The sequence below is a fragment of the Lissotriton vulgaris genome, chromosome 8, assembly GCF_964263255.1.
Source record: "Lissotriton vulgaris chromosome 8, aLisVul1.2, whole genome shotgun sequence".
NCBI classification, from domain to species: domain Eukaryota; kingdom Metazoa; phylum Chordata; class Amphibia; order Caudata; family Salamandridae; genus Lissotriton; species Lissotriton vulgaris.
The window spans coordinates 853,375,869-853,402,066 of record NC_141696.1 but is presented as its reverse complement, the minus strand read 5'-3'; the positions used below and the strand labels follow the sequence as shown (position 1 = coordinate 853,402,066).

At 44.2% G+C, this 26,198-nt stretch overlaps 1 protein-coding gene across 2 annotated transcripts in view; it reads right to left on the bottom strand.

Annotated features, from left to right (window-relative positions):
* LOC147698103 (arylsulfatase D-like) overlaps positions 1–26,198 on the bottom strand; it is a 548,762-nt gene that overhangs the window by 313,476 nt on the left and 209,088 nt on the right. For both annotated transcript variants that reach the window (XM_086934777.1, XM_086934778.1), the window contains one exon: positions 7,950–8,072. In XM_086934777.1, coding sequence (XP_086790903.1) covers positions 7,950–8,072 — 123 coding nt within the window. The remainder of the gene's footprint in view (positions 1–7,949; positions 8,073–26,198) is intronic.

Genomic DNA, 26,198 nt, shown 5'->3' with positions numbered 1-26,198 from the left:
CATTTTCTAAGCCTTTGAGTGATTAAAAAAATACAAAGTCATGCAACGCAGTGCATAGCGCTGCATTGTGCTACTTTGTGTCGGGTCAATGTTAAATGGGTGGAGCATCGGCATTCCCATGCATTCACCCATGGATTTTGACGCAAACCCAGATTTAAAAAGACAAACCTGGGTTTGTGCCACCCGACTATAAGGAGTCAAACACAGTGTGTGACAAAATCTTTGACAAGAGTTCCTTATTAACCAGAATTGCAGTAGGATTTCTGCCCCAATCCATACAATCAAGAAGTGACTAATTATCCTTCAATAGTGTCTGAGCCACATGGGCAGCATATAAACTAGTCTTAATTACATAATCTGCTGCTGTGAAGACTGGTTTTAAGGTTCTCTACACCTTATATCCTCTGTAACTGGCAACAAAGCTGCTCCAGAAGCTAAAGATGATGACATAGTAATACCAAAGAGGGTGGGATTTACTGTGTCTAATTGCTCCAATGAGTATCTATTATTCAGGAAGCGAAGAGCTGCCGACCTAGCAACGTCTTTCTACTGTTTAAAGACCATTTTTTGGGAGCCTCATGAAGAGGTAGCTGGTCAGAAAAATCTTTGTCCTAGAGTGCAAAAAAACCTTCGGATATGACTGCAGGTTTAAAAAACGATACCTCCCTAATGAGCACAAGCAATTGGGGAAAATGAATCCTTTGCACATACTTCTCTTTGGGGACAGAGCTATGATCATCCTTATTGATATGAATCAGTCTCTCTTAGTACTGATGAGACAGCCTCCTGAATCATGGACTGGAGATCAACTCGAGAGACGGTCACAAGTTTGCTCTCCTCTTCTTGCACATGGTGCCTTCTTTGTTTTGATTTCCTTTGTTCCATGGCTGCAAACAACCTCTTGGAGGTATATTGCCGACTGTCACTTTGAAATGCAATCAGTATTTCCATGTCCAGGTGCCTCTTTGACAGTGAGAAAAATTAATCTCACAAGATTTTGTCACTTTGAAATATCTTCCTTTGCAGTGCTTTTCCTCTCATGACCTCATTATGCTCACCTGAGGCAATGCTGATTCATCTGCCCCACTTCAAGCAGGAAAGAATAGCAGCACCCAGCATCAGAAGCCGAGGGGCTTATTTACAGGGTTGATGAATCACTGTGTTGTGGAAGCGATACATCAATAAAAGTTGGGCTGCGGCAAAACAGTTTATGAGGCCATGGATGCGTCATATTAACAATGCGAGGCACCGTTACCCAAGGATGAATCAGAAATGCTGATGCAACAGTGGGAACTCTGTTGAAAAGCATCAGCCTCAAAATCACAACTGATGCAACTTCAGCAATGCCTTAAAAATCAATCAGACTGACGCAAGTAGCCCATTGTCTTGGGACCAATGTGAAAGACAGTGAATTGGTGGAATAGCAACTTGCATAATCTCACATTGGTCCTGGATGTAGTGTAAGCTGTATGGCTTTATGTCACAGTACAGCGGGCATAGTCACTTACGTCTATGTGGAGACCTTAGTATGTGTGCCAGTGAGTGACAGTGTTATGTGAGTGAATACAAGTATATGGTGGGATGTAAAGTGGTAATACATGCATTACCTACCTTATGTGTGTACTTACCTGTTGTCCTTTGGAGTATTCTACCCTTGACTTGGGGACCCCTTCCTCCATGGAGAAGTGACAATCCTGGCCTGGCCCTTGCAAGTAGCACCCAACCTCACATTGCCTTACTGCAGTGGATGATGTATTATAGGTGCCATGGTCCCTGCTTGATCAAGGGGTCCTACACCATGATTGTCACCTGTGTAGAACTACTACAACTAGTGGGAAAGTGAAATACAGACATATTCTAGTGTGTAAAGTGACTTACTTCAGATGGTCAGATTCTGTTACAAAGCCACTGAGTCAGTTCCTATACCTAGGTTTTGGATGAGTAGGAATACTGATTCATCTCAGGCTTTGCAAGATGCATCTTGAGGAAGCATCACGAAAAACTTGTTGATATCACTGCGTCAGTAGTATGTTGGTTTTCTCGACTGAATGCCTACTCTGCGTACATTAAAATATGCGTTTTTTTCTGCCAAAGGCCTAGAAACAGTGACACGTCTGGCCAAATGTGTCACCTTGTAAATATAGGCCTATAATAGCGCTGCTGGTGATTGAAAAAAAATGAGGTGACAGTGGTGTAAGCTCTTTTTAAATAAGTCCCCCACTGTCCCAGCACATAGACATGGGAAGCCAGAAGCAGTTTGGCTGGACATATTCGCCTCCAGGCAATACTATTTTCATTCATGCACTTATTAAAGAGACGTGCTGTGGTAAGTCTCTATCGAGGCAGATGGATAGCTACAAAGCCTTTATTCAGTAAGAGCTTCACCCACGATGGGTAGCAACTGGCTGGCTCAGAGCCCAGAAGAAACAGACACGGTAAACTGGAATCTTTGCCAACCATTCCCTGCTGGCATGGACCTCATAAGACAATATAACATTTGAATACCAGCACTGAATTGAATCTAAACATGCCACTGTGTGACTCGAATTGGGCCCACAAGCTTCCAAGCATGGGGCATGCCACAAACCACATCACTATACACTACATCACCAACCCCCATAAAATGAAAAGTGACATAAACGTTATGACAAAAAAATGCCAATGGAGCATAACCATGAATTTAAACTTTAGAGGGAAAGAAATAAGACATGAAGATGAAAACGAACACTAGTATATCACGTAGTTCTTGAATTTATCAGGTCTCCTAACATCACGAGACCTGGTGCATGCCATCATAGGTGCCGCGCCAATTAAGGTATGGGCACTTTCAGCACCTTGTGAACGAATGATATAACATTAGGTTTGACTCTGATGTGGTGGACAAAACCCTTGACAGTCCCAACCTGTTCACTGAAGAGGTCCTTGCACTTATCTAGAATTGTCTCCAGTGGTTCCTCGAGGCTACATATCGACTTCTCAGGTTTGTCAATTGGTATTAACTAGAGTGTTTAAAACAATAACCAGGTATAGACCCGTTTTGGCTAGGTCCTGCAAGCCAATAATGTGTTTACCTTTAATGGCAAAGTACACTTTGGTAATGGTTTCCCTACCCAGACATTGTATCTTTGCTGTAAAGAAACCTAGTATATCAATGGGCTTCTCGCCGAATGCTTTAGGATTAATATCAGATGTAGATAGAACTTTCTCTTGACCCCATTCATCATAGAAAGTTGTGTCACGGAGAAGAGTAAGTGGCAATCCAGAGTCCACTTTTGAGGATATTAAAGTTCTTACTATGCTCTTGGCAGGGTCAAACACTTCATTAAGGGTAACAACTGAGTAGTCTCTCCTGAATCTTCCTGGAAGCACAATTGAAAATGTACTGGTCATGAATATATGTGTCCACATTGGGGCCGAATTCACATGTGGACGCAAAAATGCTGAGTGCAGCTACATACTATTCAATCCCTTCTTCAGGAAGTTGTTTTGCATTTTACAAAATTATGTCTTTCCAAAATGATGATCTGTTCCTCAGCAAATTCTTTATGTAACCTTTTAATGTTTCCTAAGTATACATTCAATGGATCAACCCAAGACTGGCCACAGGGCCTTGTTACAGGTGGCAAATTGTCAAAAATTTGCTGAGCTGTCAGATCCAAACTACCGTACAAAACTGGGAATTTACATTCAGGATGATAATTGTCTGCATCAATATCCACAAGATGATTTTCAAACATATGAAACAAATGTCTCCACTTTATGTTCGGTTTGCCTGGTTGAGACAAAAAGGAAGGAGGCTACGTAATTTGCTATGGTGTAGACATTATGCAGGAATAGGTAGCAAAGATCTTCTACGTAAAACTGAGGTAAAGCAGAAACACTTCAAGTTAAAAAACCCAGCCAACATGACCAAGTCACAGAATAAACAAAGTACCTGTGACTGTGAAAGCGAACAAAATTATTATCACCACAGTACCAGGAGCCTCTGCAGCTGTTGTTACACCACTGCATGTGGCGAGAGGCGGTCTGCCCTGCTGCACCTCTCGGGTGCATTCTTGGCTGTGCACCAGGGCCGGACTGGGAACCAAAACCGGCCCTGGCAAAGTGCTAGCTAAGCTCTTTGCCAGTGCCAATTTTCTGTCGTAAGAACAGAGAAGTTGTCAGGCAGGCAAGCTAACTGCAGAGTTTGAGTGGATCAGCTCTGTAGCAACAGCTGATGGGGACAGGGCTGAGCAACTTTCACCTCTGGGATCCAGTGTCTTTGCACTAGCTGCACCACAGATAGCTAAACTGACTGGTCTATGTTGACCTACATAATGCCTTCTGCAAATCAAGCGGGTGGAGGATGAAGGTTATATCGACCCGAGACTCATCTCATCAACACACTGCTTATTCCCACATTTAAGAATTAAGGGCCACATGCATCAAAGTAAGGTTTTGCGATTCCTTATTTGCGATTTTTAGGGAATCGCAAATAAGGAATCGCAAAATGGGATGCATGATTTAAATCGCATAATATTTGTGATTCGGTAAAAATCGCAATTTTTACCGAATCGCAAATATTATGCGAATTCTAATTTGCAATTTCGCAATTCCCATTGATTCCTATGGGCCAAAAGGCCCATAGGAATCAATGGGAAGGCGTTGACATTTTGCGAATTTCAATTAGCGATTCGCAAAATGGTAATGCATTCCATGGGTGCAGGGGGGGGTCCAAAGGACCCCCCCTGCACCCCTGAAATGTATTTTGAAGTGCATGATTCACACACACATGTCCTAAGGACATGTGTGTCTGTAACATGACAGTGTTTTAAAATGCAATTTTGAGCATTTTAATACATTTTCGCAAATTACCACGAGGTTCACCCTCGTGGTAATTTGCACCCCCTAATTGCGAATTCGCAATTTGAAACACAATCATGCATTGCTTATAAGGAATCGCAAATTTGCGATTCCTTAAAAGCAATCACATTTTTTGAAATCGCTAAAAATAGTGAATTTCACAAAAATGCATGATGCATCCCAAAAACTTATTTAGGAATCGCAAACGGCAGAATTTACCGATTCGCACCGTTTGCACTTCCTAAATAGGTTGATGCATGTGGCCCTTAGCCTCTTAATTAGCAAGTCGGAGAAGAGAGAGAGACCCCCAGAAAGGTCCTAATTCCTCGCCTTGCTAACAATGTCATACCAAAGAATTGAAGCCTAAAAAAGAAAGGTTCAGCAAGCAGGAAGTGGACGCTCTAGATGGGCCTGGAGAGCCTCAACTGTCCTTAGCATTGAGCTCTCTATGTCAGGTAATTTCATCAGTACTTGTATAGCGCCTTATACCTTTAGGATGGCACTGAAGCACTATCTTAATAATGTACTTTTTGTATGTCACAAGGATTTCCAACGATCAGTTATGTATGTTTATAGGGGTGTGTTTGGTTGTGGAAGGCTAAAAGAGATGGGTTAAATGTGCCATTTAGTAAATATATCTGTTGTTAATGTGGAATAAATGACAGTGTGATGTTGCTAGAGTTTGCTGTAGTCTGTTATGTGTATGGGTGGGTGTTCCAAAAGACTTTGCTGATTTTGGGTATGCTCGGTGGTGAGTTGCCAATTATACAGCTTATAGAGATTGCTTTGTGGACAGCATGACTAGCCAGGTAAATAGCTATGTTTTATGATTGAATCAAATCATAGCGCTATAGCACAGATACATCTGGCGATTGCACATCACCTACGTTGTTGCAGAGAAAGGATTTGACGTCTTGTGCCCGCAGACACGTTTCATGTCATGATGGTTGTTTGTATAGCATCTAGATAATCCAAGGGCCGCTTCAAAGGGCTAACATGCAAAAAGTACGAGGGAGCACGTGAAAAAAGAATGGTGGAAGATATTCAGGGCAAAGGCAAGATGAGAGTACAATGTTAAATCATGCTAGCTACTTCTCTAGCATTTGCGACACCAGGACACTCTTAAACGCTAGGCTGAGAGAGAATGGTGGTGAATGAGACAGGAAAATGAGGGGCCCCAGCGGTGGTGATGGAGATGAGATTCGGAGAAAATAGGGAAACATGTATGAGAGGTAAGCAATACATATAATTGTAGAAAAAACATGACATAGGCACTTTTTGGATAAAAAGTTTGAGAACTACTTTGAGTAAAAAAAGATGTCAAATGTGCCTAAGCTGTGGTCTGAGAGTAAGCAGGGATGGCTTTAGTGCAGTGCCATTGGCGCGGCCACACTAGGTGCTGACATGTGGAGGGGGCGCTCAGGGGATTCACTGTGTTTAGAAATAACTTATGATTGTAGAGATGAGGAGCACTTTTGCCCGTCATCTATCCATGAGAGATTCCGAGGAGAAAGTCATGGGCAGGAGGCGCCAAAAATTATTGTTGCACCAGGCTCCACCAGCACTAAGGCCGGCCCCAAGGAGTATGACTTATTACTTCACGAGTCAGTACTTCGCGTGGCATTACAATGCGGTTGTTACAACAACAGAGTTGTTACCATGCAATGCTATTACTACGCAAGTCATTACATCGACTTGCAGTAGGTGGCACACTGACATTTGAAATGTATAATTTACTATTCCAACTCCAGCCTAAGAAACAGTAGGGAAGGTGTTTAAATAGTAAACTATACTATTCCTAATGTTAGCGCGCCATCTACTGCAAGTCGATGTAATGACTTGCATAGTAATAGCATTGCGTGGTAACAAGGCGGTCGTTGTACCAACCGTGTTGTAATGGCATCACAGTGTAATCACCACAATGTAAAGGTCGTTTCCCAGCCCAAAGAGTGGGTTTTCTTTCTTAACTACCCTAGCACAATATGAAGATGTGGCTATATGTGCAACATCACTAACAAATCGAGCAGCCATGGCCCATTTGGCCATTGCTTACTATTCTCAGTATAGCAGCATGTCAGGCTGACTTGTATGCACATTTAGGTAAGATAATTCTAGCATATTCAGTCAGATGATTTGCTTCTCTGAAACACAAAATTATTTTACAAAAGTTTAATGGCAGGATCTCTCGCCTGATTCATGTCCTTCATCCCTGTGGATGTGAAGCTCACCGGGGAAATCAGAAATTCTATGAAATATTATGATGTTTCTACAGAATCCCTGTTACACCTATTGCTTTTTGGTCAATGTATTTAAGAAATTGTGCTGGGAAGTAAACCATTTAGCCTCATTTGGTAGAATAAAAAATCTGGAGAGAATTACTCCAAATCGCCCATTTTGACTGTCATCCGCGTTTGCTGCACTTGCTCGCAAAGGCGTATCCAGGATTTGGCCCTACACCTCACACTTTCAAAGTTTACCAGCCACTACAAGTTCTATCATAAGGAAAAGTAGAGCATCATTGTCAGATTGAGGTTGCAAGGCTATGCCTGGACCCATCGAAAAAGGCACTCTCATTTCACTTTCTTGCACTTTGTTGCTCCACCTGGATGTCAACGGATAGTTGTGCGGGTTGGTCTGGGTTGAGTTGTTAAGGTGTAATGGACATGGAGGTTTGATGGGAATTGCGTGTGAGGTAGTGAAGACTTTGTGCTATTCCACCTCTTGAATCTTATGTGTTGTGCCATTTTATGGCTGAGAACGGGTGCACATTATTTGCTACTCTACTCATTGTTTGGAAGAAAGCCAGGTAGGTTGCTTCTTATGTGTTCCTTTTTTCTGCGTGAGTACGTAGGTGTTGGAAGTCTGGGTGAATGGAAGTGTGTGTGTGAGAGGGGTTTGGGGCTATCCTGGCAGTTACTCACAATTGAAGGGAGGGTGGAGACTAAAGTGAAGCTACAAAATAGGTCTAACCTTAATAAACACTCACTACTTTCTCCTCATCATGTGACTCTTTACTAATGTTAATGAAGACCTACCCTCTAGATTCCACAGAAGATCATTGTTATCAAACAGTCACTCCTCTGGATTAATACATAAATGTACTGTACCTATCATTCCTGTGGTGTAGCCTTGCTGTTGCAGGATCTTGGCAAAAGTTGTCTCATTTGTAGGCAGGCCTCCGGATCCACCAAGCCAAGAAAGAATGCGTGCTGGTCCACCAGAGTCCATGCCTAAATCACACAACGTGAAATCAGCATTGCCATCACAGCAAATCCTAACACACTTCTTAAAGCTTTTATCGCTCAGTGGCAGAGAAAACGGATTCTCAAAGTATAACATATGCATATTCGACTCAAGTACCTGTGCCTTGCAAAGGATTTTCTATTGTATAAGAAATGCATGGTGGTGTATGTCAATAGAGACTTAGTTTCCTCATTCAGTAAATTGAGGTTCACCTGTGATAGAAAATGTATGTCTGGGTAACTCTGCAACAGTGTCACAAAATATTTATAATTCAGATTGTAGTGTTTTTGGAATAAAAATTAGTAAACCTTTTCTGAGGTACCTGACATACAGATGAGCAAATTGCATTCCAAGCAACACAAAACAACGAGCATTGGCAATGCTAACAGGCCTGGATTTAAAGTAGTGATATTGGCAGATTAACATTTTAAAATTAGTTAGCAGCACAGGGCAAATGGTTATTCAAGCTTGGCAGAGATGGCTGGGGCAGCAGAGTATTGCCTGCTTTACTTTGCTGGTTCGTTACATGCAAGGGTAGATCCTACTGTCACTGGGACCTGGGTAATTAAACAGTACAAAAGAAGGTGGTCCCAGTAAATACTATTTCGATAACAACCACAAATTATACAGAAAATGAAAAACAAAATAGAAAAAGACCACGATGTATGAACGATGTGACATTGTCTTTCGTCTGTATCATGGCTACATAATTATTTGTGGAGAGTGTTATGAAGGCTTTGGCTAAAGGTTGAGCTACTGGGTAATGTACATATGAATATATGATTGTCAATATATTTTCCTTCCTTATATCCTTTTTTAACCTCACTTGAATCACGAAACTTCCCCAACTTCTCTTTCCTCCTGCGCACTTACTGCTTTTATAATAGTATTGATCCAAAAACAGTTTATGTCCAGTGTGATTAAATAACGCTGTTACATCATTCATACAACGTGGACTTTTTCTATTTTGTTTTTCATTTTCTGTATAATTTGTGGTTGGCATCGAAATAGTATTTACTGGGACCACCTTCTATTGAACTGCTTAACTTTGCTGAGCAATAGAGCTGGAGCTAAAAAATACATTATTTGTAAAGCTGGCATCTGGGTTCCACTTTTAAAAGTAATGGAAATTCATTTAAAAAAAAAAAAAGTGCAGGCTGCAGCTGCCCAAGTGTCAAAGGCCCAGTTGAAGGCTATACCTGCGCAGTCGCGGCTACTTCACTAAGGCAGAGGAGTTCCGTCCCTCTGCTCATAGAGAAGTGAAAAGGGAAAAAACCAATAATAACAATGTTATTATCATTGTATTTTTGGTCGCGGAGGGCTGGGTTAGGGTGGGGCGGGGCTGAGGTCTCAGGGTGGGAGGAGAGAGGATTGTGCACACTAAGTGCACATGATTGCTTGGCCAGCTGTTTTGGGACGACCAAGCAGTCATGCGCACTTTGCATACTCACCACAGCCTGGAGGGGAATATGTACAGTCTCCCTGTTACGATCACGCTCAGACCAATCACAATACTGCATTGCAGAGAAGCGAAGGAGAGACACGGCCATCAGAAAAGCTAAGTGTTCCCTACCAGCCGCCACTGTACCGGTGGTTGAATCAGCCCGGTGTTGACTGAAACCGCCGACTGCGAGGACCCCAGAAGAATATGCATAGAAACAGTCTGGTTGGGACTGTAACATCTCAGGACTGCCGAGTTTCTGACGTCTGGGAATAAGCAGCCGAGCAGGCATGCTGCCAAATGCAGTCCTGCACTGAGGTTGAAAGAACTCCACATAAGCCTGTGGGTGCCACACTTCTATTAAGCACCTTCAATGTACACAGTGGCCTGAAAGTGAGTATGCAACTTGAGACTGAGTGCATATACACATTGTGGGGGACAAACTACAACTGTGCTATAATGACGCTACTATAATGTGTCGTATTGAGCACAATTCTGCTTAAAATACTTTCTTACCTGCAAAGATAAGGCCTGGGCTAGACATTCAACTTTTTTTGGGTCTGTTGAATGATTGTTGAGCTTAGATTTCGAGTGCACCTAAACTTCCTTGCGAATATCCCAGAAACTGCTCGCCCTCACTACCCTAAGAGTGAAATACAGAAATAGTCGCATTTGGTGCAGTGCGTAAAGCCATAGAACGACTGGCCCAATACTTTAGAGGTCAGACAATTGGTGGCAAGTGGTGTGCGATCTGCAAAAACCAGTTCCGAATTTCTTCAACAGAACAAAAAGTCCAGCTAATACACAGTAGTACCTGCACAGTACTATGGCAAATACAGTTAGTGGAGGTAGACCTTGACGCCTCTCTATAGATCTGTTGAGGGATCTGTGTTTGAATAGAAAGTTGAGGATCCCATGGACATGGCAACGGGAGTCCTTTAGAGTTCTATTAAGGACCAGATAGTGACAGAGGGCAGTAAGGAGGAAATTGTGATGGGTTCAGGCTATGGAAGAATTATAGGGACCCATGGAGGGAGAGAGCTGTAGTGTCAGCCTCTTAGCAGCTGCTTTCCCCAGACAGACTCCAAATGTGTCCCCAAATTCTCTTTACAGTATTTCCTCAAGACAATCGCCTTGCCACCAAACTTCTAGGGTACCACTGTCATCATCTCTAGGAGGAATCCTATTGAGTGGGTTAACTCTAGCTGAGACCCTGAATTTGCATTTGGCTCTCTTGAAGGCTAATGCTGGGGAAGAGAAGAAGGGCCACAAGTTAGAGAGGGAGATCAGGAGATTAGCTACCACAAAAAAGAGGAAAGGAGGCAATAGAAATAGGAGAAATGAGCCCATGAGGACAGATAAAGGAAGCAAGAGGAGTGGAAATTGGAAAGAAAAATGAAGGAAAAAAGAAAGAGAGAGAATTGGAGAAAGAGAGTACAGCTTTAGAGAAAGAGAAGCCCAGCATGGGAGCAGATACCGCTACAGCTGGGGAGACTCTATTCCCCCTCCAAATCCTACTAGAGTAGTTGTCAAGGTTTTAAAAGAGCTTGTGCATAGGCATGTAGGAGGCCAATATATTTCAGAGAGGTTTGTGAGCTTCGAGATCGCGTATAGAACAAAGGCTTTACATTAGGTGTTTAAGGCAGCCAATCTAATGAGTCACTTGCCCATATAAGATATGGTAGTCATTGGGAGAATGTCTCTGGCTGAGCAAAAGAACTCTAACTGATTGAAGAAAGCACTGATCAGATGGTTTGGGCTGACAATATTTCAGTATCTTCAGAGATATAAAGATAGCAAGAGAAAATATGCAGTTCAGTTCGAAACATTGTGAATTTATGTTGTGTTGCATGATTGGAATGAGTATGAGAGAAGGATGGACGACATTGCTTTTCATTCCTTTTACCAACCAAAATTGGCAGAGGAGGAGTGCTGTACCACACTTATGCAATACCTCTAGACTTAACAGAAAAGGATGCAGAGAAATTTGCAGTGTTAGCTTACAATTGGTTGAAAAACACGATTATCAAGGAGCTGGAGCAGCATGAGTCTAAGCCAAAGGGACAGAGGGCAGTTCAAAAGTCTGCTCATAATCAAGAGTAAGGGCCAGGGCAATTCCCAAGGGCACAAGGGAGGACCCAAACAGAAAGAAAACTGGATTCTAAATCAGGAACACAAGGAGAACGGAGGACAGAGAGGTTCCACCAAGCCCAGGTGTCAAATGGCCTATAGGGACATTGTCGTCCTCACTAAGTTAGTATGAGCACGTTGCAGCCTGCCTGCTGTTTTGTGCGTGTTACTACATGTCTTTATTTGGTGCAATATTTTCTATGGCTGGTTTCACTTGAGAACTCATCGCTGTGTTCACTCTCTGCATGTTCCTGGGTTTTTGACTGAACATTATGTGCAAGGTCGAGCAACAATGCCCCTTGTTTTTTTTTCAGGCCTGGCCTTACCACCTAAACAAAACATACTGATGCAGCTGTTGTTTGGACAGAGTACTTTGGTTTTAAGTGGGATACATGAATAGGTAACACACACTTGGAAAGGGACCTTTCCAGAGAGAAGAGCGAGACTGCACCTATGATGTGATTGACCATCTATAGGCTAAGGTATGGGGTCTGCTGACAAAGCCCAGAGATATTCTGATATACAATAATACTGCTCCTTAGCAATGGGAGGGAGTTTAGGCTCTATTGTCTTTCCATGATGACATCTCCCTTCATGAGGTATGGACTAGCTTCTATGCTAACTATATTTGTACTATGCATTTTCCTGCTTGTTGTGGCACGTGTACTGCATGTTAGGGCATGTTAGTTAAAATAAAAGTACAAGAGTGCGAGCATAAGGGTGTGTCTTGTTACCTCGAATCCTGGGAGATCTGGGAGTGTTGTGTCTGGGGTATCTATTCATTTGTTTCTCTGTGAGTGAGTAGTAGAGCAAGTGAGACACTATACCTAGTCAGTCCTGGGCTCGTGGGTACTAAGGATGTAGGATGACCCAGTCCCTATACACCAAGGTCCTATAATCCTGCGCATAGTTCTGTGTTTCTGCAGAATTCCTGCAACACAGGGTGATTACGTGTTATAAGTGTCAAAATAAAGAGCATAAATAAAGGCTATCAGATCAATACCCTGTACAAGCTGCATCCATGATAGCAAATGTGAGTGAAGAGACCTGAGAATGTCCTGCTGCACTAAACTTGGCAGCAATAGACTTTTGGAAAAGGGACCCAGATGCCACTATCACAACTATCTAAAAACATTGGTTTTGTGATGAAAGTTAGTATCCATTGAGAGAGGTTTTCTGTCCTAAGTGGTGCAACTACCTCCATGGCTATGGTAAAAAAAGCAGTATCTGAAACGCAGTGGCATAGGTTTGTTGTAAGTGGTGAAGACATGGTGTGCCAAATTGCAGAACAGATCAATTGCATGTTGGTGTAGAGGTGAGAGAAAAGCAAAGTGTTGAATGTCTCTTGGACAAAGATCTGATTTTCCCTGGTTTAATATACACCAGAAACCTACATGGCTTAGACCATATCAGCTGTGCTGACTGGAGGACAGGCAGCATGTCATTCTCAGCGAAAGACTGTGACCATCCCAGATTTGCTTAGATCAGAGGAAGGTAGTAAGCCGATCACGGTAGACTTTTAGAAGGAACAGTTGTTGTGTTCTTCAAGCCTGCTCAAGACAGACAGCAAGATAAGACCCTAGAAGCGGACAAGGTATTGGAGTCTGTGTCACTGCCAGAACTACAGGAATATTAGCTGCTGAAGGAACAATCTCTGAGGAATTCTGCAAAGAAAAAATTGAGTGTCCTCCACTAGTGGGACATTCGATGGAAGAAAGATCTACCATGTAGTGGCTGGAAGGCACTTTGTTGGCTGGCAGGATTGATTGCTTTATAGTGAGCATGTGAATCCTGACCCAGGAGCAAGCAGAAGGCTAGTGGTTTCATTAGTGAACAGGGTTTTCCTGTTGTGAATGGTCCATTAAGTGCCTTATCTTTTTACTCTTTTCCGAGTGGTGCTCTTGATGGAATGTTTGCAGCCTCATAGTCCTCAGATGCTACGGTGCCAGTCCCTGTGACTGGACTGGGCCTGCTTGGGGTTCTTTATGTTCCAGGTCATAGCCAATAGAAAGTCTTTATTGAGATTTAATCTTCATTACACTGAAACTGAAATAAAAATCTTCGGTATATTGACTAATATTACTTACAGGAGCTAAAGAGAAATAGCTTTTACTCCATCCTTGCTGGGAACCCACCATCCAGAAATATTTAACAACTGTAAGAGCTAAAGGACGCAGGAAGCTAAACAGCATTGTATACCAACACTGTTTGAAAGAAAACCATTGCCAAAGAGACCTTCATGTACAAACAGTGAGATAATCATCCCCCAACATTTCGATAGTAAAAGAGGACTACAGTGCAAGCTCACAATACAAATGTGCACTGTAAATATGACTAACAAGGGGCAGCCATCTTAGTGTAAGAGTTCCCTCTTTACAAAAAGATTGCAACAAACCTAGGTCTGCAAGACTCTACAAGATTCATCTGTTCATTCTTCCCAGAATGATTTTAAGTCCCGCCAGTGAAGTAGTGTGGCTCACTGGTTAGAGGCGGCAGACCCGAGAGCAGAGGACGGCCCGGGACCAGGGTTCGATTCCCGGCGCGGCAGGTTTCTGGACCAGGGTCAGCGGACTCGATAATTCTCTCGCCTCGGTGCCCACTCTGATCAGCGATCACACTCGGCAACTCTGGGCATTAGCTTGCCTCATCTTCACTAACGGCCCCACCAGACCGCCGGGGATGCCTGGTCTCACCCTGGAGATACCCATTAAGGGACCATCTCTCAGGGAAGCCAGGAAGGGTTTCGCAGCGGTCGAAGCGCCTTGGGACCCTACGGGTAAGTAGTGCGCTATATAAATGCCAATACATACATACATAATTCTACTGGACCACAATCCACACATTTGCCCTAAGCTGCTTACTGTGGCCCTCCAGAACTCTGACCCTAAACACAGTGATTTCTTCCATATGTTTCCACTGCGATACAACTCTTTTCAAACAGATACTCTTCTACAAGGGACAACCAAGATGACTTACTCATACCCTAAGCCCCATGACACAGCACTTAAGAGATTTGGCCCCAACTTATGCAGTATAAAATACCCCAAGAATCTCTCAAATAATGCAATAAAAAGATTCAAACACAACCTACTCAAACAACTTCCAGAAACACTAATAGCCAATATCTACCGCAGCATGAGCAACAGCACCACGAAAGCTGACCTAATTTTTTACCCTAAACGTCCTGAAAAATGGAGGAACAGCTTCCTTCTTCACTTTTTTTTATAATCCCTCTACCCGCACCGCCTCACCACACCGACCGGTGCCAGCCGCTACTGGTTCTTGACCAGCTTAAACCACTCAAACTAAAGAGATCGAGAAAAAAATCAATCCAGATCCTCGTTCAACTTAGACCTTAAGAACAACTTAGACAGACCAAACGTTTATGGAGACAGAACCCTCACTGATGCACCCCTGACTCCTAAACGGCTCTCCTACCAGAACCACATTTTCAGGGACAAAAGCCATTTTCTATCATAATAACCTTGACCATGTGAAGATCCAACCAAGGGAGCTCTTCAACATAATAAAATAACAAACTACTCTTACCTCACAACTGGAAACAATAACCACCAATGAACCGTGGGATGAAATAGCTAACTTCCACACTGACAAAGTTGTAAAACTCGAACAATCCCTGACCCTTGACAATTGTCTGACAGCCCAGCCCGCTGACTCCACTGACCCACAAGTCAACACGGGAACTCTCCACCCCCAAGTTTTAATGAAAGACCAGGAGGACAAAAAAAAGCAAAATATAGCAAGTAGCAAATGCCTTCAACTAAAAAGCAATGCTAAATGGACAGACTTTAAACTGGTGAAAGAAGGAGACTTTTCGAAATAATTGTTAACTTGAAGCCCACATCCCACATCACTGATCCCCTCCACCATAGTACAAAACCTTGACCATATCATGTCCTCGTCCTGGAAAAAATTCATCAATGTCTCTCTTTCATCAGGTCGAGTACCTGACTTCCTCCAACTTTGCCCAATCACCCCATTCTAAAAAAACCTGGGGCAGACCCCAATGATCTCAACAACCTCGGCCTATCAAAAACTTTCCTTTCCTAGCTAAAATGTTGGAGAAGTGCATCCTACTTCAACTCAACCAACACATAGAACAATTCAACCTCCTCGACACTTTCCAATCACGATTCAGGAAAGGGTGTAGTACCAAAACTGCTATACTCAATATATCAGACGACATTCACAGTCCCTTAGTTGACAGCAACTCCTGCCGCCTAATCCTATTTGACCTTTTGGTGGCATTTGATACAGTTCATCACCCAGCTTTACATGAGACACTCAAAAACCGCAATGGTATCAATGCTAGAGTCCTGAAATGGTTCACGTCCTATCTTCAACATCGCTCCCAACAAAGACAAATCAACAGCTACCTCTCAAAGCCTGCACCAGTACTGCAAGGTGTACCTCAAGTCTCCATCCTCTTGCCAGCCTTATTCAATCTTTTCATGGAGCTCCTTGGTTATCCTGACCCAAGCTGAGATCAAGAATCACCTATATGCTGATGGCACACAACTCTAATACTGAATAAAATCACCCAGAGACATCCAACATCTTAATGCAACATAATTATTATGCAACATTGCTAAACACCAACCACCTTAATCTGAACCCAAACAACACTGAACTACTACTCCTCTCCCCCAAAAACAAATGTCTACCCATCCAAGAATGATTCAAAAATTTGGATGCACTAAACTATCCTACCACACTGTCCAATTCCATTAAGTCCTTGAGTATGACACTAGAAATTAACTTGTCAATGAAGGAACACATCAAAAACACTGCCAAAGGAACACTTTACACACTAAAACATCTCAAGGAAATCAAACCATTTATATCCCCTGACAATCTTAAAATGATAATACAATCCCTAGTCTTCCCAAAACATGACTACAACAATTCCATCCTGTCAGAATCCCCTAAGAGTCACCTTGCACCCCTAAAAACAATTCTCAATGCGGTTGCCAGGCTCATCACAGGAATCAAACAGTTTACCACATCACACCCGCTGTTAAAAGTCTCACTAGACTTCGCATTGAAGGAAGATGCATCTACAAGACCGGTGGTATTACCCACAAATTCCTACATACAAAAAAACATAAATATCTAAAAAATAAATGATCGAGAGCAGGAAAAAGCCGGGTTCTGAGAAGCTCCAACTCTTTTCTTCTCATACCTCCCAAACTTGAAAAGAAATCATCCCTGGCACACTCCTACTCTGAAAACGCCACCAAGATTTGGAACTCATGCACTAAAGACGTACACTGCCCCTCCTTTTCTTTTTTATTTATTTAAGTTTTCTGAACCGTATATCCAACTTAGCATATATGGTACACAGGTAGGTACATAATTAGTAATGAAGTTTAGGTAACAAGTTAATACGTCACATTTGTCCAGAACAGCATAAAAAGCAGTAAGCACAGTTTAACATTGATTGTATGCAACAAATCCACAGATGTTTTCAGGGAACATATCTGAGTAAGCTTAATACATAATTTTGCTGCCAAGTACATATGCATCATGCAGAGGTGGCCAGTAGCCAGATATTGTGTTTATCTGCCAGTTACGTGTATAGTGCTTGTGGCATCAACAGGGTGTTCTAGGACGTATGCCTTTCGGGGGTCCATAATATCTCAGGGCGCGAAGTGATGGGGAGGAGTACTGCATATTTGTATGTTTGTTCCTGCCAAAACAACATGTCATTAATCCACTCCTTAAATGTGGGTGCCCTACCTCGACCCCATCTACATGCTATTCTCCTTTTAGCCAGAAGGAGGCCAAATGAAACAAATTTCCGATGTGCCACAACAAGGTTTTTCATGTGCCCTAGTTGGGTCAACATGGGAGATTGATGGAGCTTCAGAGAGGTCATCTGCTCCAATGCTGTAAGCACTTGGCGCCAGTAGGCCTGGACAGTGCTACAATCCCAGGCAAGGTGCAGGAAATCCGCCGACTCCATACCGCACCTGTCACATTTGTCACTATCTTGTAATTTATATCTGTGCATTTTGACCAGGGTGTAATATGTGTGGTGCAGAAATTTGTAGTGCCTGATGCGCAAGGGGCTACTAGATGTGGCTTGTTCTGTCTGAATACAACAATATGTCCATTGCTTGTCAGTGATATTATGTCCCATCTCAGCCACCCAGTTGTCTCTAGCAGCACAAGGGGTTAAGGTTGTGTTGATGTATAAGCTGTGATATAGTGAGGAGACTAAATGCGAGGCAGTGTCAGTGCGTAATACTGTGCGCAGTGGGCGACTTCCTGGGGTTCAAGTGGGTATGAAGGGATGTACTCTTTGATACCCTGTCTCACCCTGACTTATAGAAAAATATCCATGGGGGAGGGTGGTTGTTTTGAAAATAACTGTTGAAGTGTACAGAACTTTCCATTTAGATAGAGATCTCCCCAGCAAGTGATGTCGTACTTAGCTTTAGATTTTTTAAAGGCACCTTCCTGCAAGACCAGCATTTTGGGGTGGTAAACAAGAGGAAGCAGAGGTGAGTACAGCATGGGGGCTTGTAGATGTCTGGCAATGTGTTGCCATGCTTTCACCGTGCAGACGACCGATGTTGGGTCAGCAGCCCGGGTCGTGGTTTTGGTTAAGTTGGCACCTTCCAACGGAATGGGATCTCCCAGTCAGTGTTCCATTGCCACATGAGGTGTGTATCTAGGAGGGTGAAACCAAAAGTGGGCATAGTGAGCCTGTGCGCAGCAATTTTATAATTCCAGTTTAGGGGCATCCAACCCTCGCAGGGAATAGGGTCTAGTGAGTGTCTCCCACTTCAAACGAGGTTGTCTGCCACCCCAAGTCAGTCGGGTCAGTTCCGAGCAGAGTGTGGAAAAGAAATGTATGCCCAGGTCATACAGGATATTAAAAAAAAGGTATAGTAGTTTGGGGAGGATGACTATTTTTATGAGAGAGGTGCGTCCTGCCATGGAAAGAGAGAGAGCAATCCATCTCGTTATACAGCTTGCAATGTTTTCCAATGCTCTGTCGTAAATGAGCCGCAACAGTTCTTCTTGGTCGGCCGTGATGTGTATCCCTAAGTATTTCACTTCAATAGCGTACCACTCTATGGGAAAACCAGGGGAGAATGCTGTCACTGAGGTAGTGAGTGGAAAAATCTGGGATTTCGCCCAATTAATATGGATTCTGGAAATTCCCCCGAATCGCACCAACTCCCGAAGCAGCGGACTGAGGTTGTGGTGTGGTTCTCTAACTTAGAGGGTGACATCACCAGCATCAAGAGAAATGAGTATAGGACGAAGGAAGCAGCATAATGCCTTATTCTGATGATGCTGTTTAATTTTAGCCGCAAGGGGCTCTATTGCTATTGCAAAAAGGAGTGGAGAGAGCGGTCATCTCTGCCGGGTGCCCCTGGTGATGGGAATGGGGGAGGAAGTGTGTCCATTAATTAAAACCCTTGCTTCCGTAGCGGTATACAAGAGGCGTATCCAAGACAGGAAACCTTTAGGCAGCCCCATACATTGAAGAATCACAAATAGGTAGTCCCATTCCACTGAATCAAAGGCCTCTGTGGTGTCTAAAAAGACTGCCACTGGTGCCAGCTGCAGATCTATGTTTTTCAGGATGAAGAGCAGAGTACAGAGATTATATGATGTTGCCCAACCTGGAATGAATCCAGCCTGATCTGGAAGGACTAGCTTCTCCATCAGGAGACTGAGCCGGTTAGCCAGTATTTTGGCGAGGATTTTCGCATCATTATTGATTAGAGGAAGAGGGCAGTAGGAATCGCAAAAGTCCGCAGGTTTACCAGGTTTCAGGAGTGAGGTGATGAGAGCCTCCCTCACCGAGCCGGGAAGAATCTCTAGTTCCAGAGCCTCTATGTAGACTTGCTTAAGTATTGGAAGCAATTGATTAATGTAGGTTTTATAGAAGTCAATGGAGAGGCCATCTAAGCCTGGGGCCTTCACAGACTTCATCTGCATAACTGCAGACAGTATTTCATCACCTTCGAGAAGTGCTGCAAGGAACTCTCTCTGAGCATCACCCAGCCAGCCTAGAGCTCTGTCCTTCAGGTATATGGAGAGGTCAGGGGGTCCATTTCTACGAGTGCTATCCAAGTCAGCATACAACTTGGTGAAAACTTTAAAGATATCGAGCCTTTCTCTGACGTGTACCATCGTTATCACTCATTTATAGGATGTAGTTGGAGAAGCATAGCAGCTGAATTTCCATGGCTAATGCTCTGCCAGGTCTCTCCCCCTCCACGTACTTACACGCTGTAAAGTATTTTCCCCAGAACCAAGCTTTTTGTCCAGCAGTGTCCTTGTATTCAGAGAGTTTATCTCTAAATGTTGCCTGTTGGGACCCGTAGGTGTCTTGACAAAGACCAACTTCCAATTGCTTCAGCTCCTCTTCAAGTTTCTGCAAACTACGTCAGATGTCTCTTCAAACTCCAAAGCTCTTAGATATACAAGACCATCTCATTGTTATATTGAAGGCCTCCCAGACCGGGCTCATGTGTGTAACGGAACCTGTATTTCTCAGAAAAAAGTAAATAATTTCTGCACGAAATTCAGCCTTAAATGCAGAATCCAGCAGAGCCTCTGGCATGAGTTTCCAACATCTTGGAGTAGCGATCGAATCGGGGGGTGGAATCATCATACAAACTGGGACATGATCAGAATAAGTTCTGGCTAAATGCTCAACAGTGTGTATCCATGGGACAACACCCCGGGTGACAACCAAGTAATCTAAACGAGCCCAGGTATAATGTACCGCTGTGTAGTGTGCCTCTTCCCTTCCATCAGGATGAAAGTGTCACCACGCATCCGTAAGTCAGTAAGCGGAGAACATGTTTGCCAATGCACCATTTGTTTTGGTGTAGTGGTGAGGGAGCAGGTTTGACCTGTCAGCAGAGGGGCAAAATGCAGTGTTAAAGTCCCCCCCCAAATAATATGCGTGCAACCTAACTTAAGGATTTGTACCCATAGTGCGGTGAGGTAGTCCGGGTTATCCACCTTCGGGCCATAACAGCACACCAAAGAGACCAACTGTGTACCCAGTGTTCCCCAGAGTATGCAGTTCCTACCTCATGAATTGTGATACGTCTCACCCAAAATGAAAGGGGTATTCTTTTTGATAAGAATTACTGTGCCTTTGGAATATGTAAAACAATGAGAAAACGTAGTCTGTGGCCCACTTGCTGGCGAAACCAGGAGTGCAGTGTGTCTCCTGTAGCATAGCGATGTGAATTTGATGTTGATCAAGAAATGTAAGTATTTGCGTACACTTACGGGGATTTCCTAGCCCCTGATGTTTCATGTAAGGAGATTTACCTTTAACACCTCAGTATGCGGAGTCATAGCAAAACAGTATGTGTTTATCCTGATGTGTATCGGAACTAGAGCATCTCTCTATGAGTGCTTGCATGCCTACCTGCTGGAAAGTAAAAATGATGAAGATTTAAAATAGCACTTACCATCCCTCCCCCCCACAACAGGACCACAATCATGCCGGCATTTTTCTGCCCCCCCACCTCCTGAACCACTTTTGGCATGTCAGTCCAAGTCAATTGCCCCAAGAAAGAAAAAGCAGTAAGACGGATCACCAGTCTGGGGGCCGCTGGTGGGCAACAGGATTCTCCCTTCTCCCAGAGCTGGAAAGCCATCCTCCCAATGGCAGGGGATGCCGGGGAAAGGGGGTGCTTGGCATAGTCCAAGTTCTAAACATGGTTGATATTGTGCCTGCCGCCCAACAATAGGTGCGGATTAATTGTGCGTATCACGTATCTGTCTCTTATCATCTACCACTCAAACAGATTGCCTAGGAGGCATGACATGCTTCTCTCCCTGGGAGGAGTCTGTAAATCCTTATCGCTGCTTTAACACCCAAAGCTCAAAATGCAGTTCATGTGGAGACAGGTTCTAATAAATTGTCTCTAGTGCTGTTGTTTTTGACCTTCAGAGTCAGTCAGTTGTGGGAGATGGAGATCTGGAAAGGCGTTCCCTAGGCTCACGATGCGGCAAATGCTTCTTGACGTTTTTGAGAAAATCATCTACTTGTTGTGGATTTGTGAGGAAGTGCTGTTTGCTCTGATATGTAACCTGTAAGCTTGCTGGGTACATGAGTGCATATTCGGTTTGCAGCTTCTGAAGTTTTTGTTTGGCTAGTAGAAATTTGCCTCTTGCCTCTTGAACTGCAGCCGTGAAGTCAGGATAGATGGTGAATTTGGTGCCTTCATGATGAATGTCTTTTTTTCTCTGGCCATTTTAAGCGCTGTATCACGATCATGGTAATTAAGTCAAGTCAAGTCAAGTCAAAAAGGCTTTATTTCGACATATAAAAATATCTTAAAAAGCGTACATACAGTAAAATTCATTTCAGTGCATTTAAAGATAAAAACCACAAATTTAAATATACCCTGATAAAAAGATAATTAAACAATTTGTCTGAGTCTTTTTGACCGAATTCGCCAAGCCCACCCAAGGTACTTCGAGGTGGCACAAGCGTAAAAGGTACGAGTGTCTGAAAGAAGAATCCTTAGGGCCACGTTACAATGCCTAGTGCCCAGTGTGCGACACATGGGTTTTAACCATTTTGACCGTGGGACTTTATATGCAGGACACTCGAATAAAAGGTGGGGGACGGATTCTTGGCGCTGTGGGCAGAAAGGACACCACGGAGCAGTCTGGTATGGAATTTTCCAATGACTAGTAAATTCCATTACGGGGAGGAGGCCAATTCTAAATTTAAAATACAGGGACCTTTCCCAAGGGGCTGAGATTATGTCCAAATACAGTTCTCTAAAAGGAGTATCTTTGGACTCCATGAAGTTTCTGGTCGACTTGCAAATCGAGGTGGAAGAATTCCTTCTATTTGTCACCCAGTTCCAATAAAGCTGTTTTATTGTTGATTTGGGCGGGGCTGTCTGTTGGAACCATTCTTCTTCCAGCCCCAGATTGGTGAGTAACGCTTTGATGTCCGTAAGCCACTTTATTTTCGCCCAACCTGCCGATCTTAATATCTCCCGCAGTCCATCCGCATAACTTGAGAGTTCGGGGACTCTCCAGATGCGGGCCCACAGGAGCAGGGGGCGTAACTTTGCTAGATCTTCGATCGCCCGACAGCCCATATCCAATTGCAGTGGCAAGATGGGGACAGAAGGGCCGAGGGACATCAGGCTTCTCAAGAAGATGTTCTCAGCTCGAGTAAGGTCTTTCAAGTTCGACATTCCCCATAGTTCTGCCCCGTACAAAGCGGCACTTACTCCTCTAGCCGAGTAGATATCCAGAACTGCAGCTATGGGTTTGGTTGAGGATGCTCTCTGCTCTTTCAGCAGGGTCCCGGTTACTCTTTTTAGGTTTAACAGCATTTTAGTCAAATGCTGGTCCCATTTCATGGTGTCCATTAGCCTGATACCCAGGTAATCGAAGGTCTTAGTCCTGTCCAGTGCCACGGAGCCCAATCTTGGCGGAGGGCCAAGTTTTTGCGGAGGGTTTAGAATGAGATACTTTGTTTTGTCTGTATTTATACAGAGTCCTCTTTGTTTGCAAAAATCGTCAAAGCCCGAAAGAAGCTGTTGAAGGCCCATTGGCGATTTTGATAAGAGCAAAGTATTGTCCGCAAAAAGCAGGGTAGGAACAGAATGACCTGCCAGGCGAGGGGCATCTGCTGGTATCCTTGACAGGTGGTCCACCACCCCATTAACATAGAGCGAAAAGAGTGATGGGGCAAGAACACACCCTTGCCGCACTCCTCTATTCACATCTATTCTTCGGGTCTTTTGACCGTTAGGACCCCAGCGGATTTGGGCATAGTTGTTTTCGTGAAACTTCATGATCAGATGAAGCAGGTATGGTGGCAGGCCGAGGTCATTAAGGACCTTCCATAAGTTGTTTCTGGGGACCAAATCGAAGGCCGTTCGGAGGTCGATAAAAGCAAGATATAATGTGCCCTTCCCAATCGTAACGACCTTCCAATGAATCATAAATAGCCTTAACGATTGTTCAATTGTTCCTGTGCCAGTTCGGAACCCTGCCTGGAGATCCGAAAGTACCCTGTTTTCATCTGCCCATTGCTGTATTCTAGTTAAAAGGACCTTGCCTGCAACTTTTTGTGAGCAGTCTATCAGGCTAATTGGCCTGTAATTCCCTGGGTCTTCTCTTGAACCTTTTTTGTGCAGGGGGACCACTTCAGCAGCCATCCAGGAAGCAGGCAGGGGAGCACCCGCCATGGCAGCGTTCAATACAGATGAAATCAGCGTACTCCAATCATCCAGGTCAACACGGAGCAAGTCACCCGGAAGGCCATCGGGGCCAGCCGCCTTGCGCGGGACGAGAGATTTTATTGCACCTTCCGCTTCTTTCTTAGTGAACAGACTTTCCTCAGGTCTCTCCTCCACTCGTGAGGGCTGTGGTACTGCAAAATCCGTCGCTTCAGCTGCGGTTGCTGTGTACAATTTTGAAAAATGTGTGTACCATAGTTCCTCGGTTATGTTACAGGTTATGACTGAGTCAAGGGGTCTGTTTTTCTTGTGCACTAGGTCCCAAAAACCTTTTGCGTTTTTTCCGGCGCTGGCAATTCGGAGATCCTGCCAAAATTTGTCTTCCCAGTCTCTCCTTGCTGTTTTAAGCTCCGTTTTATAGTTCTTCCGTTTGGTGGCTATTAGGGAAGCATCTCCGCTTTTTACAGCCGCTATCAGAGCTTTCTTCAAGGCACGACAGTCCTTCGAGTACCATCCTGGCTTGCCATGCCGGTTATCACGATTAGACTTTCCATTTTTTACTTTAGCCTTGAAAAGGTCCCCAATTGACAGCGAGACCTCGCAAAACAACGCTGTTATCTGATTTGGACAGACAGGCTCACTTTCCAAAATGGCACAGGCTGTAGAAGTGACGGCTCTGATACATGCCAATTTCTCCTCATCTATTGCCACTTTGTCCCATTTCAGACGTCTTAAGCAGTTTGATGGAACCACCCCTCCCAATGGCCCTATTGCTAGTATATCCTGGTTTCCAAATGCTTGGGTAATCTCTTTCCACCAGTTTGATAAGGTCAAAGAAAGAGCATTATGGTCACTATCCAGGGAGGGTAAGACTATCATATCCTTCATGTGTGCCCACAGGGAAAAATTTAAAAGGATGTAATCAATCCGGGATGAGTGACCGACCCTGTTATATGTGTGGGCCCCCGCTAAGTCTGATGGTGTCCTACCATTGGCTGCTCTTAAGCCGTGCTCCAGAGTGAGGGAATTTAGCTGGATGATTCTGGGGGTCCAACTGTTTATGATGGGAAGATCAAGTGACGGGACGCCTCTCCTAGAATCTTCATCATATAAATCCAGGGATTCATCGGGCAACAAAGGCTCGTATGTACAATTGAAGTCCCCCATAACCAAGATTAAAGAGTCGCTGCTACACTCGCCCAGGGTTACCTCCAGGTCCGAGAGCGTTGGTGACAAGGCTCTCCCAGAGGCCCCTCGTGTGTAGATGTTAATAATCTCCAGCTTTTCAGCTCTCCCTGGACAAGTTACAGTGAGGCGCATCAAATCTGGAGATTTCTGGGGGTGATGGTGTACCCTCCATCCCAAAGAGATGTCTACCCAAACCAAGAGACCTCCATAGGGGCGACCTCTTCCCGAAGTTGGAATTTCTGCCGGGACAAAGAAGGTGGCATGACCCACTCGGTACCTTGGTTCTACGCACCACGTCTCTTGGAATGCACAGACTGAGTGGGGTTCGATGAGCGCCACCCAGTCCGGGACATCTAGCTTGCTGTTTAGGCCTGCCACATTCCAACTAATGGTTTTCAAGAAAGCATGATGCTGGGGCTCATTACAACCGCCATTCCCACCCGGTGGACCTGGGGTTTGAGTTCCAACCACTAACTCAATTTTATCTGTCCCGTCATCTAATGAAACGATAGGCGGGGATTGGGGTACAACATTAGTGGGCAAGGGAACCTCCCCAGCTATACATATTTTATTAGCCCTGGGGGGGGAGACATTAATAGCCGCTAAATTATCAAGTCACCAACCCCAACCCTGTGGAATGGCTGATTGAGTAGGGGTCCATACCCTTGCTCTTGGGTCCAAGGTTGGATAATGAGGTAGCCATGCTCCTCTACCCCCATCTTGAAGAGACTTGTTTAGCCCCATTAAAGGGGGGGGTTGATAAAAGTACCCCAAATCTCTGGTCTGTATGTCGCAGAAATTGTGATACGACTGCTGACTACAGATCATACCAGCCGCTCTGGGGTCATTAAAGTTGATCAACACACAATCCCCGGTAATAGCCTTACGTCTGTTGCCAATCCAACCCACGCGTCGGACGAAGGCTATTCTACCATCGATGTGCCCTGGGAGGGGTCTATTAGCTTTTAGCCAGGAGAGCGTCTTGTGTTTAAGGTCAGAGTAAGACTCACAAGAACCCTCTTCAAGCTCGGGGACCCCTGTTAAAATTACCACATAAGGCTTACAGCCAGGGGGAAGACTAGCATTTGGCGTGTGCCGCTTTACCCTGTCTTTAGCCGGAGATTTTACTGTGG